We start from the raw sequence: 18,024 nt of genomic DNA, 5'->3' as shown, positions 1-18,024 counted from the left end.
GAAGTGCAGAATGCATTGATCACCCCCACGTTGTCCCATCACAATTCTAGGGATGCCAAGGAAGCTAAAACCATCCAACTTCCCCCCCATGGCATTCCAAAATGTGCTTGCCATGGGGTAGCTTGTATCGTTATTGATAATAGCTCTTACGTGTTGTTGGATGCGTATTTTGAGTTTACATTTTGTGCTTCCGACATACCATTTGTTACATTCACATTGTAATACATAGACAACAAAGTCTGATTCACATGTGATGCAATTGCTTATATTTATTTTGCACCCCAAGACCGGACACGGTTACTGGCATATTTACAAATCTTGCATCTAGTGCTTTTTGTAAACCCCTTTCTAGAGACCTGAAGCCACATCCGGCTGTCATCCTTCTTGTCTGGTGGCATATAGCTATTGACAAGTGTGTCCTTTATACAATTTCTTCTAGAACAAATGTCAGGATGCATGCACATTGAGTCTATTGCATAAGTCACTGTCGGACAACAAGATTTTCCAATGTCTTTTTTAAATCTGTTTGATGGATTGTGCCACTGTACTAAAAGTTAATATCAAACGTGTAACTTTGGCATCAGAAGTATGTTTCTGCACATTAGTTGAGGTGGTGAGTAGACTCATTCCGTCTAAAGTATGAGCCTTTATGTAGGCACGTTCAATTATTTTCTTGGGGTAACATTGTTCTTGAAAACCCTGTGCTGTGATTTTGCTCTCTTTATCGAAGACTTCCAATGTAGAACAATGTCTTCGAAGACGAACGAATTCCCTGTAGGGCACACTCCAGATCAAAATTCTTCTGGTGCCCACTCATCGCACGAAGGGGAGCATTAGTCCCTGTTGGTTTCCTGTGCAGTTCAGTTGTGCGTTTGTGGTCTACTATTCTTAAATTGACATCCAGGTATGGGATGAAAATGCAGCTATGCGTCTCCGTGAATCTGAGGTTATTCTCATTGTTATTCAAAAGTTTTACAAAGTCTAGCCATTGATGTTCACTGCCCTTCCAAATGATGAACAGGTCATTGATGTACCTGAGCCAAATGACCACATTATCTGTCAGAAACTCATCAGTCCACACAGTAAACTTCTCCCAGTAGCCCATAGTCAGGTTTGCATAGGACGGCGTGAATGTTGTGCCCATCGCGGTGCCCTGCAACTGGCGGAAATATTCACTGTTGAATAGAAATACGTTGTTACTGAGGCAGAGATAGGTCATCCCCAGCATCATTTCCATATATAACAGGTAATTCTGGGACCGTGTATTTAATACCCACGTGCTTTTTCCCCAAAACTGTCTATAGGTGTACAACGACATGTATAATATAGCAAAAAAATCTTTTCAAAAAAATTTGATTTTTCAAATAAAAAGTTATATATAATGTTTTAGTGAAAGAATATTGCCGATTGCATGTGGTTTGTTTCTTGACTATAAGATCAAGGTAATATTGTGCCCAAGATCACATGTTGATTATGTGGTGAAGCCAGGATTTTCACATCTTTGTTTTTTCCTGCAGGGGTTTTGGTTGTGTAGGAGCATTAAAAAAAAATAATTACAAAAAAAAGGTGGGTGCGTAGGGAAATACTTTTCCCTATTCTGAATTTCAACAAGGTAGCTCCACATTTCATCATCCACATTTTAGCAAATGTCTGAATTTTAACCAGGGCAAAGGGATGTCTGAATTTTAACCAGGGCAAAGGGTGTGAGGCTCGAGCTGTGCCTAATAGATGTCAATATTATAACGCATAAAGGCACATGCCAAGCGAATTTGAACCTGCACAAGTTTTTTTTTATCATTTGCACCACACCATAGCAATGGACTAAATGCAACGAAAGTAAAATTAACATTAATTCTACTTATATCCCAGGCCCCAATAACCTATTAATATTCAATGCAATTTAGACCATTGCTTTTGAGTGCAAAATATTGGTGCAAGGTGGCCCATTTCATAGAATGTAACGATATTTGAGCTGTGCAAAGTCAACTGGAAATGTAGGAAATAATTTAAAATTAGATTTGTTTTGCGGAAAATACGTGACAGGGTTGAGATGCAAGTGGATTTATTTAAAACTGGCTCTGTCTTTCAGTTTGTCGGGAAAGAGGAAGTAGCGTCGGATGAATGTAACATTTTTATTTAGTGCTGCAGCTTGAATCCCGGTCAAAGGCACAAAGGAAATCACGTGCTATTTAGTGGGCTGATTTGCATGGGGAGGCTCTCTTTGAATGACACGGGCTGGGTCACTCACTCACTCACTCACTGGCAAAGGGAGCAGAAAGACTGGGAGAGCATTAGTTCCTGGGCAGACTGAGTATCCTGCGTTTGCCGACAGTGCTGCAGGCTGATTGTCTTGTGGCCCGTCTGTCTCTCTCCTGGGTTGGCAGTCGTCAGAAGAGCTGCAGTCTCGAGCACCCTTATCTGTGATTGACTCTGGGCGCTGCAAGCAGAAGAGCTGAATCGAGGGAATATCAGCAGCTGAATCGAGGTAATTATGCTGTAATTGACGAGCATATTAAGTGGGTGTCTGATATTATATAGTGTTAAATAATTTCATTTTAGGAGCTGCCTAATAACATTTCAAACGTTTATGTAAAGCTATATTTTTTTTTCTCCAGTTTGCTGTGATACAGAGTGTCAGAACTGTGTTATGCCAGTTTTGTGAAGTTCAAGGCCAAAGACAGGCAGAACTCTGGGCATTATCGTAAATAGAGTGTTGAAACACATTACAGGAAAGACTTTGCTTGTGTTTGAATTACAACGTGGATGCACATGTCATTTTGTGTAACATATATTTTTAGTTTCTGATAAAGAATAACAACTGGAAAAGGTGATTTAGTCTCAGTGTATTTATTCTGCACTCGAATTGGGTGGCATGCATAGAGATGCAGAACATGCAGTAAAAAATATCAAAGCAAAGTTAGTCAAAGTAAATTGTTTCACTCTGAGAGGCTGAATTAATGTTTTGTATTTAATTTGCATGGTTAATGTATTCTGGATGCAAGCCACAAGGGCATAAAAAAAGAGTGGTATTGTAGATAAGATACCACAGGAGGGGATGAGTTAATTATTCGGAGTACACTAAGACCAGTACCCGTTTACCGTTAGTGACCCTGGTAAAATAATTATTAGGCAGCATTTTTAAGTTAGTCTCACCACAAAAAAAACAATACATTTACCATAAGATACTAAATATAGCCCAAAAAGAACTCCAACACGTCTATCAGAATACAAAGGAGATGTCTCTTCTCAAAAAACAACTGCAGGCCCATCAAAGGATCCAGAGGCACAAATCTCTGGTCCATTTAAAATTCAGCAACACAACTGGAGTAAATTGCTATGCAAAAGTAGCAACCTTCTCTTCCAATTGTTCACAACATTTACTTAAGACACCTCGGACTAGTTGTGTTTGCAAATGTTTGTCCTTCACAGCAACGCAACAAATAATCCTGACAGCACTTACACTGTCTCAGGTATACAGATTACTGAACAGGAATGGTAAAATTCATCAACACACAGGAAGATTCACAAGAATTCCCAATGTATTTACTGGAAACCAAAAACATCCCTATGAATGAAGTCTTCCAGATTTCATACATGCAGAAACATACATGCACTCTCTGCAACCACGTTTCACAAGAGCACATCCCTAATGAATGATTTGTGTATGTATCCATACCAAATTCTGAATCAATTCCACCAGCTTCGACAGAACGCAAATCATAGCATTTTATACCCTTTTTTGTAATTCAGACAAGCGTTCCAATTTACAAATAAACTCACATGGTCAATATGCAATACTAATGCTTTTAAGGTACAATGCAGATGGTACCAAAAACAACTAACTGTAAGCTTACTAGCTTCACACACAGCCAAGTATCGCTTGCAATGAACACCTTCACAACAGTGGGCATAATCTGCCACATTGGTGCTACCCCCGATCGCCATCCTGCTTCCCCTGCCTTTTTCCCCACGTCCCTTCTCCCTCCTCCCGCCTCCTGGCCCACCCCCTCCCGTGATTGGTGGAGCCTGACTCCTCGTTGGGCCTAGCGGCCGCAGTGCCCCCTGCCTGCCTCCTTCACACCCAGAGGCAGCAGGCTTTTGTGGCTGACCCCATATCCAGAGGCCTTTCTGATCCCCCAGCAGCCCGCTCCCACTCCGCACCCTCTTCTTTCTCTCCCTTCCCTCCCGCCTCCCAACCCGCTCAGGCCCGTTCTCATTGGTCCTCTCACCCTTCATCACTGGTCCTCCCAGGGCAGCCCTCTGCCCGTGCAGCCCCCGGCTAAGGGCGGCTCCAACAGAGGCGGCTCCAGGAAGTGTCAGCAGGTGTCCGCAAGGGGACGCCAAAGAAGCCAGCAGCCAACACACCAACAAAAACCGTGAGTGTGGCATGGGTGGGGAGTAGAGCAATCACTGTACTCCAGAAAACCCCTGCCACTCTATCTTACCTACCAATAACATAGAGTGCCATAATACTTCCATGCCCACTCTTAGATAGAATTGTGAACATTGGCCTGCGTCGCATCTAGATGGGACTTTGAATATTAGCATGTCCACTCCTAGACAGAATTGTGAATGTTGGGGCAGACTAGAGTACGCAGGGCGGACCCGAGCGCGCAGGGTGGGCCGGAATGCATGAGTGCATGGAGCGGACCGGAATGTATAGAGCAAACTGGGGTGCATGGAGTAGATAGGAGTGCATAGAATTGCGTGACGTGTATACTATGGTCTGAAATGCAGATAACGTTTGAAAGAGCATATAACCCATCATATCACACCATCATGCTTACTCTCTCCTTTACATCACCACTCAGCTAGAACACAGGGATACTATGACACCATTCGGTATAACTGTTCTCATATCAACATCCGCCGCTCACTCCACATCATTCTAAGTAAACACTGCTGGTTACACACCCCCCAGCCAGGCGTTCTCCTCAGGCCTAACGCAGCCATATCCGATCTGGATGAATCCTGCCAGAACGAACACATACTCCTGACCTCTCAACCATCACACCTACCGCTAGAAAGCAGCTATTACACGGATACCGCACGAGCTGCACACATACCCGGTGCTCACACGCACCTTTTGACCCTCTCTACTCCCTCTACTGATATGAACTTCGGTTCCCAAGGGCGTTCAACCTACCAGCGCCTTCAGACCATACCAATGGTATATAAGGCGCTATATAAATGCAAAATAACATAACATAACAACCACTTCAAGCCACTATACTGCATATGTCAAAAAAAGAAGTGGTTGGTTTGAGTGTAACACCACCTCTGTTACTCCAAAATATATGTTACCAGAAAATCTATCAAATGCCTACTTATTACTTCATCTCAAATGTAGTCACTAAATTGTACCACAATAAAAAGTTATAGTACGCCAACAGGTAACCAACTACTTCTAAAATACCCTTCATTGAAATACACTTCAAATATGCCATCACAGTTATTCTTACTGCAAAACTTCTTCTAAAGTCCAATATAGTTAGAATACACCCTTAATTACAAAACACTTCAAACACACTATCACACTTACACTCACATAATTATAAAATGCGAGTGCTACACTGTCCCCACTCTAACCCCCCCCCCCCCCCCCAAACACCCCTTCCCTGACATCTTGTTACTGCACTTTCAAGATCCCAGGATGGGCATCAGTAGGGAAAAGAGAGAGTGTTGCATATATCAAGCATTGGGTGAAACAGAAACTACGAGACACTGCTTATTGCAATGTGACTAATAATGGAAAGAGAAATGTACTTAGAGAAGGTTAGTTATAAAAGTAGATATTATCTATACGGATACATTTTTGATACAATGCCTGGCAGATAATCAAGTCTCATTAACTACTGCGGTAATACGTTTTTGGAATCTGATCATGGTTAAATTGCAAGAGATTGAAAAATGTCTTTAAATCCTGTATTAGAAAATAGGATGTTTGATCCCAATTCTTATTTGAAATAGTCTATCATTATATAAGAACGCATTGATTTTTTTATATAACTATTTTGGTTCAAGCTTCTGTTTATATAAAGTATAAGTATTACACATTTATCTTAAAGCGTGTAAAATTACATGCTGACTATCACACAATACAGACCATGCTTAATTGGTCGAGTCGACGAAAAGTGCACAAACAAAATGACGAGTCAAATAGTTGTCTATGAAAACACGGATTACGAGAATACTGACCATTCTTATACTTCACGCCACAGGTTTACTCAGTTAACCTCTTGTAATGTCACATTCGATGATTCCCTCAAGCGTTAAAGACTGGTGGCAGTGAGTGTATTGCCCGTGCGACTCTTGATAAAGCCAATATATGTAAATTACGAGGTTTGCCTTTTGCTGCTCATTGCACAGGTCCGGCCCTAAAGTGAAAATGAACACAGGTCAAGGCTGTATGCTTAATCGCGCTACTATTTTCTGTTGCTATGCACATGGTAAAAATGGCATGTGTCGCCATATGACTCCAAAGGCAGATACGGGGTAAACTGGGGCACTAATTACGCCGTACCTGTTTGAGGTGCACTTCTCTATAGCGTTCTGCGAATCTCACTTGTAAGGATAGCCATCCTACTTTTAAGTACCTTCATTCAGGTTTTGTGGAACACCTACCTACCACTGCCTAGAAGGTTTAATGGGGACCAAGTCAAATACACAGGAGGATCCCGCGATGTCACCCGAAAAGAATGGGTCAACGCGAAGATGTTTCATGGACTTTACTTTGTCCAGCTCCCCAGGTTGGATCAAACTTCACTTCGAGTGCTTTTTAGCTAGAAATTGTAAGACAGGCGAGTCTTGCTCCAAAAACGCTCAGCAGAAATAACTTAAGAACGTGTAAAGAGCTTTTTGGATGTCAACTTTTCAACGATATGAAAGGATGGCTATGGTCGGTGTTGGAGGCTAAGACTTATGCACATTTTACGCAGTATAAAGACTGCATAACTAAGGTCCGAGTTGTGCTCTCCTAGACCCGTCCACCAATCACGAGAAGCAAACAGCTTTAATTTTGCAGATGGCCGGTATATACAACTTTGCTTCACACACAAACAAAGCAATCGCTCAAGCAGAAGAGCTAACCCAAGACCCTTAGGTGATCACCTTATCGTAGCCCGTCACTCCAGCTCCACTACACGGACCACAGCAACAGCCAGTGTTGAGCGCTCGTTGCCGCTGCCGAAGACGCGTCTGAGAGCAAGGGCTGGGTAATCGAGATAGAAAGAGGACAGAGTGACGGCGAACGGCCTTATCTTCGTGCTGCACTCTTTACCCCCATTCTCCAATATACAGTTCACACTCAACCTTCCTGCCACAGGCTACCTTTTACGGTTAGGTAACGCTAACCATTCTTTTTTCCAAAAGCAGTCTGTTATCCAATCCAATATAAACCATTGTATTTTGAACTAAACATACTTATAATAAATACGCTAGAGCTTTAGCAATCTCGACTCGCGATGATTAAACATTGTCGTGTATATTACAAGTTCCCACTCACTCTAGCACCTGTATGAATAAAACTAAATTACGTTATTCTAAGTAGAAGGTACTACTTTAGACTGTTGGCATGTTTGCCCTACACTCTTACTCGTTGGCCATTTTAGCTTCAGGCTGAGCAATTGCTATGAATAGCTTGGGCTGTCGATTCGCTGTAGAAAGACGTATAGCCTGACCTTGCAGTGTTTACGCTCCATGACGTCACCCGTAAATGTCTTGCTTGCAATTGGGCACGTCTCACGTTAACAATCATGCCGCTCCTCCCCTAGTGTTGCCCGGCTCCTCTTTTGTTGTGTGCCCAGCTGACAGGCAAGCGCGCGACCGAATGCTCACGGCAGCGCGCACTAGAGGAGCGCGGAAGGGCGTGTCCTAAAGTGAGGAACTGGGGTAGGCGGGGCGGCCTGTCAGTTGTGCACTCGCCGGGTGCCCGGGCTGCAGTCCACTGTGAATGCATTCCCCGGGCCAGAGAGGCAAGCAGCAGCGCGGCTCGGTGCCTGGCGGCAGCCCCGGCAGAAGCACCGCCCGCCCCGCTATCCCACAGCAGCAGCCCTTGTTGGCGCCTGCAGCTCCGCTTCACAAGCGTGGACTCCGGCACCTCTCTTACCCGCTGTTGGCCGCGTTTGCGCTACTGCGATTCCTCGCCCTGCAGTTGGGGCTGCTCTGTGCCTGGTGCTGGCAACGGCTCACCCCGAGTATGGCGGCGCGGAGCCAGAAGGGCCCCGAACAGGACCGACTGGAGGCGCGTGTACGGGCTGCCCATCAGCAGGCTTTCCACTGTATCGCACAGGGCCTTCGCATAGACGAGGAGCAGCAAGGTGAGGGGCTGGGGGAGAAGTGCGCAGTTACCCTGTGCTGATGCTGCCCCGTGTTTATCTTCCGCCGCCAATTGTTTTTCAGACAATCGAGTCTTGGCAGACTAAACCTGGTGCCTGCTTCTTTTTTCTTCTAAAAACAAACTTGCGCCAGGTGTTAACAGTAGCAACGCTAAACGAAGATGATAGAAACGCTTTGAATTAATCACACACGCGACCATGATTGTTCATCCTTTTATGTTATTATAGCAGAACATCAGCCATATCCCTAGTCTTCTGCTTTATGTAAGTGGCGTTGGTACTCCAGCTCTGCAGCTGATGTTGGGCCGGAGTTGTGGTTCGGGAACATTGTTCTTGATGGTTCTCCAACAGAGATGCATTTTGCGCATCTGGGGATTTATTGAAATACAACAATACTTTATTTTGGTCACATTGTGTGTTTACAACTGTTAGGTGTTGCGATTCATCTGTGAATCTGAGTCTGCAGATGTCAGACTGTGGTGTATTGTTCTGCGACTATCAATCTGACTTATCTCCTACCACAACAGACATATTTTGTTTATCTTCAAGGTTTTGAAAGTTGATGGGTCTGCTGTAGATTTCTCTGTAGTACAGTGATCGAAATAAAAGGCTAGATATACAGCTAAAAGCTGCCGCTGGGTACCCAGCGTTAACCAGTGAGCAAAAGCTATCACTAGTAAAAGAGGAGATCGAACCGATTTCTGCAAATCTAAACTTAAAAAATGTGCAAAGTAACATTTTGTCAATTATTTATGGCCCTTATGCTTTAAATGCTCTTTGGATATGTCCTAATGCTCATTTATTAAATGCGTCTTCCTCCTGCTAGCGGTAAAAAGGATACTTCAATTTCTCTCATTCGCCAACAAAACACTCACTGTCATCGCTCTCGTCATGTCCAGAGTAGACTATGCCAATACTGGGCATGCCTGAATGACTTAAAAAAAAAAAAAAAAAAAGAACGCGTACAAAATGCGGCGGGCAGACAGCTCCTCAAACTACCCCGAAGAGAACACATCACACCAGCGCTAAAAACACTACACTGGTTACCAAAAAAAACAGCGAATGAAGTGTGCGTTATGCACAGAGCAATCCACCCCCAAGGCGCAGAGTTCCTAAGGGACTAAACTAGGACATTCAGAACCAGCTGCGACATCCGTTTCAAACCAAAACCCTACAACAACAAAAATTTGGAGGTTCTTCTTTCTCTCACCTCGCCCCAAAAACCTGGAATGAGCTACCAAATAACATATGTAACACAAGAAATCGCCTCCTATTCAGAAAAGTTCTCAAATCCTGGCTCTTTGCCCCATAACTAGAACAACGCCCATGCATATATATACACAGCTGAAACAATGCTCTAAGAAGAAATCGATCCTCCCTATCCCCCTAAGCTAGCGCCCATAAACAGAAGTTAAGGAAGAACAATCGAAAGCGTATCAACTAGCCAACTGACAGATGGATATGATAGAAAGATCACAGATAGATTGGGATGGAAGGGTAAGGATAATATATCAATAACGCCTTGGCCTACAAACTATACGCAGGCAACAATGGACCACTGACAGAGAATAGATAGCAAGGGAGAGGGTGACTGCTAATTTACAGCACCAACACCAGAGTGCCGGCCAAGACACGCCCCTACCTATTACACTCACACGTAACATTCAGATGGACAGAAAAGAAAAAGTGAAAAATATGCCTACGTATAGTAGAGCCGGATACATGGAACAAGAACTAGAAGTACAGAGTCGTACAACCCACTAACCCTATGCTCCAAATTCTGCATGCTTAACTCGCACCAAAATCCACACAACCATCTTCTCCCTCTGCAAACCGCATGCACTTCACCACAACGCAAAAACAAACACATAAACCGCACCAACAGCACACGAGGTCTCGCATCAGTCTGATATTCACACCAAAGCTCAGTGCACTGTGAAAACCGAACTGAAGCTGTCAACAGCACACCACTTTCTCACTCTCCTACTCCCTCTTCACCCGACTAACCCATTCCCGCCTTCTTGTTTACAGAAGCGCCTGGGGACCAATTCCGTTGGCGACGGTGCTCGTTACAAATTCCTTTTTTATAGATCGTCCACAATCCACAGACATAATGTCACGTAGGTCTGTTTGTTCGGCATCGGTTGTGCTAGGGAGCCAAAAGTAGCTCCTGGTAGTTGTTCGGGGTAAGCTAACCAGGCACTCTCCCAGCTTTCGAACCCTGAATAGAGGTGGCGGGGCTTGGGCCCGTGGCCTCAATTAAGCCCGACCTGAGGAAGGAGCCCATTGGCCCTGGGAACCGAGCTTGCATCCACCCGCGACACACCTGCGTGGCTCCAGTTTAAAGCACACCTTTCAGTCTTTATTTATCTGCGTTAAAACAATAGGATTCCAAGCTGCAGTAAAGCGTGACAGTGGAGAAGCATTTTGCCACACCTCTTTGCAGCTTGGAAAACTGTTTACCATCTGCATAAATACAAAAGAAGTATATTTGTGCTCGTGGTCATAAGGGCCGCTTGGGCACCAGATGCCTGCCTCCAGCATTTAAATGAATGTTTTCAAAAGAACGGGGCTCTGCTGCGTCCATGTACGTGGCTACCTTTTACGTGTTACCTCTCAACCTCCTCCTGCAATGATCTCCAGACAAAGCCCACCCCTCTCAGCAGCCCACTAGACACTGCAGGTGTGCTGCTTATCACTTCCTTTCATACAGTGGAGCATTCAAAGTGGGAGTTATTTAACAGTGATGGCCCATTTAAGAGACCATTGTTTTGCACAAGACGTTCTTAACGTTTCCTTGTTAAGAACTGCAAAGGGATGTTTTTATTTTGAGAATGCGCACAAAGCACCAGTTGGCTGCTTAAATCTATGCCCTCCCCCCAGGACAAAATTACACACACCATGCAAAACGGATCTGCCTTATTTTCACATGTTCATATTTAACAAACCAAAAAACGTTTCTTTTAGATATAATGTGACGTTTGCCTCACATTATATATGAAACATGCCTTTGTCAAACTTTGAACCACAAACGGGTAACCTTTTCACACATTTTTTCATTAGGAGTCTTGAAAGTGCATTTTCAAAATGCGAATAGCTCGTGATGGGAAGTCGCCCCATGTAAGTACAAGGATGCACTATAAATGGGTGAATTTGCACAGGAAAACGGTGATGGGGAAATAATGATAAAATATGCAAATACGCGAATCGGGTGCTGAAATAGGCCATTAAATAGCTTCGATCAGATGTCACTCGGCCCGTTTTTCTGATGTTCTGTGCCGGGCAGGTTACTCTTATAACGGATGTTATGCCCTATTTCCTACTATGTTTTGATTGCGGGTTTTTAAGTGGGGGGATACGTTTATTTAGCTTTTGGTTGTTTGGCTAATATGGCGTGATTCATTGAGACTGATCTTGTGGTTATACCTCTTTCTGTAAAATTATATGTTCTTGTCGTTTTTCTTTCTTTGTCTCTGAAATCCTTTGTTTTTGTCTTTCATTCTATTGTGGGTAGTTTCAGTCCTTGTATGCCCCAGTAATTGGTACTAAAGGACGCCATGTGTGTGCAGTCCTTCTCTCTGTCAAAGGCCCTCGCAGCAAATTTCCACTGGCAGGACACATGAAAGCGAAATAGTTTCCTCCCCGGACTCCATTTTATGTCTGTGATGCAGTGTGGTGGATAAGGAACATATCAAGAGTAACTGATTTGCTGTCGGGTAAATGCTGAATGTTACGGTCTGCATTCCAGATCCCCTCTGTAGAGGTAGTAAGAGGTTTGGCATGAGGCAAGGGACAGATGCCCATCCTAGAAATGTTGCCTGTATTTGTCCAGGTTTGGGTGTTGCCACTTCAACAGCAGGCAGAGATACCGGCTCAGGGAGGCCCGGATATCAGCAAGTTGCAGGCTTGAGCCCAGGAAGAACACCACCAATTGGTTGGAGGGATTCGCCTGACGGCCACTGTTGCAGAAATGCATCCACTTGAATTAAGAGTATATGGGAGAAACCAGTAGCTGACAGAGTAGTTGCGAAGTGCTGACGTCAAGATTATGTGATCCTTTAGACACTTGGTTCCCCGAATGTGACCCAGAGACTAGGAGCACTGTGGCCTGGAACAACTATTCGTCTGTATTGCCATGGTGGCGCTGACCCAACAGATTATGCAGTGTACACTTGGTTGGTTGCGTCTTCTGACGTATCACTGGGTCTAATAGCATTTATTTTATTGCCATCGTCTGCTAGAAGACCCTGTATTTCGCTTACAGAAAGTCATTGTTGATCTAGGCCCCTAGGATGTATTCTCGTCAATACTTGGTATTTGTAAGACACTTAACTGCCACAGATGTGACCCTAGTAGTGATGTGTGCATTGCTGCACACAGTTGTTTTTCCGGTAGACCCTAGTCTGAAACCAAGCATATATTGAATTTGTAATTGCACTAGTAACAGACAATCCGAATTGCGTTCATTTATCTTAATAACTGGATACATTCATTTAGAAGCTGCGTGTGGGCAGACCTGGATCTCCTGCCAGTTTGGGAAGTTTTGCACAGAGGAAGGATTGACATTGTCAGTATAATGGTCAAAAGTCGGGGCCATGTGGAGGAGGTGGTGAAAGCAACCAGACTCCCCAATAGGGACCAAAGGAGGTGGTACAGTAGTGGACATTCAGTGTGCAGCATATACAAGAAAAATAGTGCTTTACACAGCGGCATGAAGAAACAGAATGTGTACAACAATCAAAGGAATATGCTTTTCTGGACCAAGCCCAGAATCTGTCGAGGGGGCATGAGATGTCATTGCAAAGGAACTAGTTCAGTTTGTGTTGGTCCTTCAGTGTGAACAAGCTCAAAGGCGTAGACAACGGTAAAAACACCGTTTTTACACAGTTGGACACAATAAGTGCTCTTTAGAGGACAAGCATGGAAGAAAGACTTTCTTGTACATTGAAAGTTGTTGAGTGAGCACAGCTTCTTTTTTATTGTCTTTATGATGTTTGCGATTTCGAACAGGTCATTTTCTATTTTCTTGGGGTGCAGCCCACAAGTATGCACCACTGTGTAGGGCACAATAATGAACGTGAAGAAAAGGACGTAGGCTAATTAGCCATCACCTGGGGTTATTTTCACTCTTTTCGATGCGTGTCATGTAAACATAATGATAAAAATAATGACGACGCTCTGCTCCTTCTGTTGCAGTGAAAAATGTATTTTAATCTATTGAAAAAATAGTTAATTGTATCTGTCTGGCCAATGCATTTCGGACTGAGTGTCCTTCGTCAGGGCCTAGTCTGATCAACTAATTCATTAACACCTGATTATGCATTAATAATCAAAGCAAAGTTAGCAAAGCCTAATTCATACAAACCACATGTGTATATACAAAACAGTTTAATGAGCAGGGTATCCACAAGACAAACGCATTACATGCAGGGAGAAAAGCACATGTAACACATACTGCAATAGTTGACTAAAGGTTTCTTTTTGTAAGTATAATTTTAAGACGCTTCTCATTTTGTAGCGTGACCACGGCACCTAATTGTGCTCACTAGACCCTAGTTTGTGAATCTTGGTTCAGGCAAATGTCAGAGCACTGTTGTTCGCTTTGCGGAGGGCTTCTTTTTAATTCCCGCAGCGTTATGGACAAAATGAAATGCATCAGTTTCTCTGTGCGTTTGCATAATAGTAATGGTGGCTCGATCGGTATGTAACTTGGAATCATGGTGTCTAAACTTAATGGTATTGACCGTGCTTCCCCATTACTATATGTCTACTGTCTATACCAATCGAGTGGAGTAAATGTGAGAAAGGCTACCTTGCTTGCGAACGCCGTTCGCATTCAATTTCCTGCATGATGCGCTCCTGAAAAATAATTTATTAAAAGGTGGGTGGTTTAGAAACAGAACCATTAATTTTAAGTTAAGATTATGGATAATTGCGGATCATCTTACCCGATCTCTGTAGTGCGATCGATCTTGTGCGCAATCGTGTCGATGTGAAACATGACTGTCATGCTGGCAGTCTTGACATAAGTTGTGATGTGTAGTTATGGCAATATTACCTGACAAGATGGCCATCAGGCTGGGACAGCGGTGGCCATCTTGGGACGGTTAATATTTGTAAGGCTAATGTAATGGAGCAGGATTACTGTTATCGGACCAGTAGTGTTACCGTTAACAGATCAACGTTACTTCTTATAACTTCATGTGGCCTATAGTAATGGCAGGAGTGGATCTAATATGCATGCCTATATTTTATAGCTCTATTTAGCATACACTAGGTTGAACGTAATCATCAATTATGTGTGCTACATACGAACATTACGGATGATATGCTGTGGTTGAAAGTTACATGGGTGATGACTAAAACTGTCTCAAGATATAATGTGGGCATCCTGTATCTGCTTGCTATCAGTGTCGTAATTGCTCTTCAAGTATCGGGTCGTGTATCTCTGAGTATAAGATATTATAATTTTACTGACATCCGCTTGATGTTGGTAACACACAAAGTGAACAACAAGTAATCCATAAGCGTTGCATTGATATTATGCTTGTAATTAGTCTCCTCTTAGGTGTGAGTAATGCACATAATCTAAGTGTACAACGGCTAATGATCAAGTAATAGTAGACAAGTAATTCATGAGGGTCCCATTAGTGTAGCTTGTCATTAGTCTGTAATTTGATGTGGTTGTCTGCTCTTATACTTCATAAATCCACCAATAAATTGCTCACTTTGTGTAGCTGTCCACTCATGGGCTTCTTGGTAATTTATTTTGTGATTAAAGTCTTGATGTGTACGATGGAATGTTCAGAAATGGCAGAATCATAAAAAGCAGTTCAGATCACGCTCTTCGTTCATACCCCTCGGAACAAGGGTGTCTAACCGGTCTATCCAATAAGCTTTTCTCTGTTGCCTCTTCTTCATCATGTTTTGTCTTGGATTCTGATTGTGAACAATTTCTAAGACTTGAAATTTTGCAATACTATGGTTCTTTTCGTTAAAGTGTCTGGCGACCGATGAGTTGCTATTCTTATTCCTGATACAGGATTTGTGTTCATTAATGAGTATTCTGATTGGGTGTCCTGCCTCGCCAACGTAGTAAATGCCACATGGGCAGTGTATGCCATACACTGTATTCCCTGTGTTACATGTGGCAAAACTTCGTAGTGGTATTTTCTTTCCTGTATGTGGATCTGACACACCTCTGCCTTTGATTATGTTGTTGCAGTTCCCAAAATTCAAACAGGGAAAATTCCCTGGATTCTTATTCCTTGCTTCTGATGGCTCGTCGTTCCTTGTGTTCACCAAAAGGTCTCTCGTTGCTGGTCCTCTGATATGCAAACACCAGTTGGGTAGGAAATGGATCTTTAGTCCTATTGTCGTTGGTCAAGATCGGCCAATGCTTGTTGATGCATCTCTTTATCTGTGTGCTTTGGGTGGAAAATCTGGGGACGTAAACAATTGGTGATCCGTCAGGTTTCGGTTTGGTTATCGGAGTACTCGTTCTTGATCTTAATGATACTCTTCTGTAGCCTTCTGTAGATCCTCCTCCGGATTCCCTTATTCTTGTAATTTCTTATGCAGCTTGTCTAGTTCTTGTTCATATTTTCTGGGTCACTGATTGTTAGGAAAGATTCCCATTTAGGTGAAGTTTTTCCTCCAGTTGTGTACCTCCCAACTTTTTGCTGCTGTTTAAACACCATAGTCTGACTTTGCCAGTGGAGCGTAGCCCTCACCTGCACTCCACTGGGCTTTCGCTCACTTTGTTATGGGGAAACTGACATGCCCTTAAAGACAGTCAGTACTGGGAGACTTTGTTTCCCTTAGTCCTTTCCAATGTTGCAGCTTTCTGCAACATGTTACAAGTGTACAAGGTACCTTTACGGTACAGTGCGCTTGGGTCTTCCTTTAATTTCTAAAGGCCCTAGACTCCCTCAAAGGATTTTTTAGGAGAAGTGCAGATCTGCCCTGGACAGGGCTGGTGGGAGCTTCATCTTTTCGCATATTTTTAACCCTTTCTTGCCATGCAAACCGCGTTTACTGCGTTTGGCATTGGAAGGTGGCCTGCCTCCAAAATGGCCATGCCACGAGGTTCTTTGTCCTGTCCTTTGGCCATCTTGCCCCTTTGCCTTCCCCAGGTCGAGCTGATCCAGGTCAGTCCTTATTTGGGCATACATTCTCCCGCAAAAAGCCAAGCTTTCGGGGGGCTTCTGCATGCCTTGTGTGGGCTTCCAGGATGTGGGCCGGACTGTCTAGTTCCAATGCACTTCCTGGGTGCCCAGTGGAGAAACTTTGCTGAAAATGTTGGGGGGGGGACAGGACCGCTGAAGAAAAGGTGCCCCATTCAAATGAATGGGGACAAAATAGTGTGCCATGAAAGTTGGGGGGGACAAACACCCCCGTCCCACCCTAAAATTACGCCCATGTGGGTGCCAGAGAGTCTGGTGTGCTGTGAATGACTGGGACCACCGTGGTCTGTGATTGTTCCACGTCTGGTGTGCCTGTATATGAGCAGATCTTCCATTGGGTCTTCTTCATTTTGGCACAAAGGAGATTCTGGTTAAGAGACGGCCCCAAACACCCACACCAGGTCGATCTCTTTAGTTATCACTGAACTTAGGATAGGATCCAAGTATCCTGAAACTAAGAAGCTGAGTCGAGGAACCGCTGGTGACCCACTGGAAGGTTTGGCACCCTGAGCCCGCTGTTGTCCCGCTGGACCCCTCTTCATCTGATCGAACTAGAAAGTCTGCGAAGACGCTTTGACCCATTAGAATAGTGGGACCAACTATTCTCGGCACCTTCATAAAACCCTGCAAGTAAGCCTTCTCGGAAGTGTCCCTGGGCCAACCAGTGGGCTGACTAGCTTACGAAGGACCTTTGCTCGGATACCACCGCCGTTTCGAGGAGACAAGCTTTGTGATGTACGGCACTCTCACACCGAATTTCGTGCACTTGGCATTCCCAGGTCTGGAGCAAAGATCGTGCCTGAACCAGAGTACACGCGGTTACCGTGTTGCCCAGCTGTGGTGACGAACATCGCAGGTGCCTTGCTACTGTGCCACCCTGTGCCCTGATGCCTGCTACAGTGAAACTGGCCTGACTCATCCACCAGGAGCTGAGAAATCGCCACTGTCCTGTTTGGGAATCAATGCTCTAACTTCGCTGCAGAGCTGCACAATTGCTGCATATCAACATGCAACCGAAGTGGACTCGACTGCCGAAGTTTGGTTCGAGTGCGCCAGGGGTCGGTGAGTACCTGCAACCCTTACCGGTGGCCCCTAGCGCATACACCCACTTTTACGCACAAGTGTCCCCCGAGGGCCACTCTCCTTTCCACTGATAGCCTGTGCTATCGAACCATTCCCAACTCCTGGAACCTGTTCTGTCCTCTTGGGGAGACCCTCCACGAATAGTGGGAACTTGTTCTTCATTGGCTTATCCACCTTCCTGAGCTGCTACAGCCCCTGCAAGAGACCCTGTTTGCCCTTCTGCACAATCGCATGCACCAGCATTGAAAGTACATTGAGTACTAGGCTCCTCTCTTCGTAGGGACTGGGCTGCCTTTCATTTAGGGTTTGTTATATGAAGATCTTCCTAAAGACCATTTGTACTGCTTGCTTCCTCCCCTTTTAGGTTGTGGACCCGATATGTGCTTTCATCCCTTTAGGCCACTTGGGATTGTATATAT

The 18,024-nt window shown here is 44.2% G+C and overlaps 2 protein-coding genes across 9 annotated transcripts in view; one reads left to right on the top strand and one right to left on the bottom strand.

The window, feature by feature from the left end:
- Nucleotides 1-7,636, bottom strand: part of DPY30 (dpy-30 histone methyltransferase complex regulatory subunit) — a 180,059-nt gene extending 172,423 nt beyond the window's left edge. For 2 of the 7 annotated variants that reach the window (XM_069606917.1, XM_069606921.1), the window contains exon 1: nucleotides 6,199-6,216. In XM_069606917.1, the coding sequence (XP_069463018.1) occupies nucleotides 6,199-6,201 (3 nt within the window). In that variant the 5' untranslated portion in view covers nucleotides 6,202-6,216. Of the gene's footprint in view, nucleotides 1-6,198; nucleotides 6,378-7,110 lie in introns of those variants that run through there. The other 5 variants (XM_069606923.1, XM_069606922.1, XM_069606918.1 and 2 more) reach the window with 5 other exon arrangements.
- A 91-nt stretch (nucleotides 7,637-7,727) lies between these two features.
- Nucleotides 7,728-18,024, top strand: part of SPAST (spastin) — a 615,111-nt gene continuing 604,814 nt past the window's right edge. Inside the window, exon 1 of one of the 2 annotated variants that reach the window (XM_069606914.1) lies at nucleotides 7,728-8,318. In XM_069606914.1, coding sequence (XP_069463015.1) covers nucleotides 7,952-8,318 — 367 coding nt within the window. In that variant the 5' untranslated portion in view covers nucleotides 7,728-7,951. The remainder of the gene's footprint in view (nucleotides 8,319-18,024) is intronic. The other variant, XM_069606916.1, reaches the window with a different exon arrangement.

The sequence above is a fragment of the Ambystoma mexicanum genome, chromosome 4p (genome assembly GCF_040938575.1).
Source record: "Ambystoma mexicanum isolate Mex_15411 chromosome 4p, UKY_AmexF1_1, whole genome shotgun sequence".
Classification (NCBI taxonomy): Eukaryota; Metazoa; Chordata; class Amphibia; order Caudata; family Ambystomatidae; genus Ambystoma; species Ambystoma mexicanum.
This window is presented reverse-complemented; position numbering and strand designations above follow the sequence as displayed.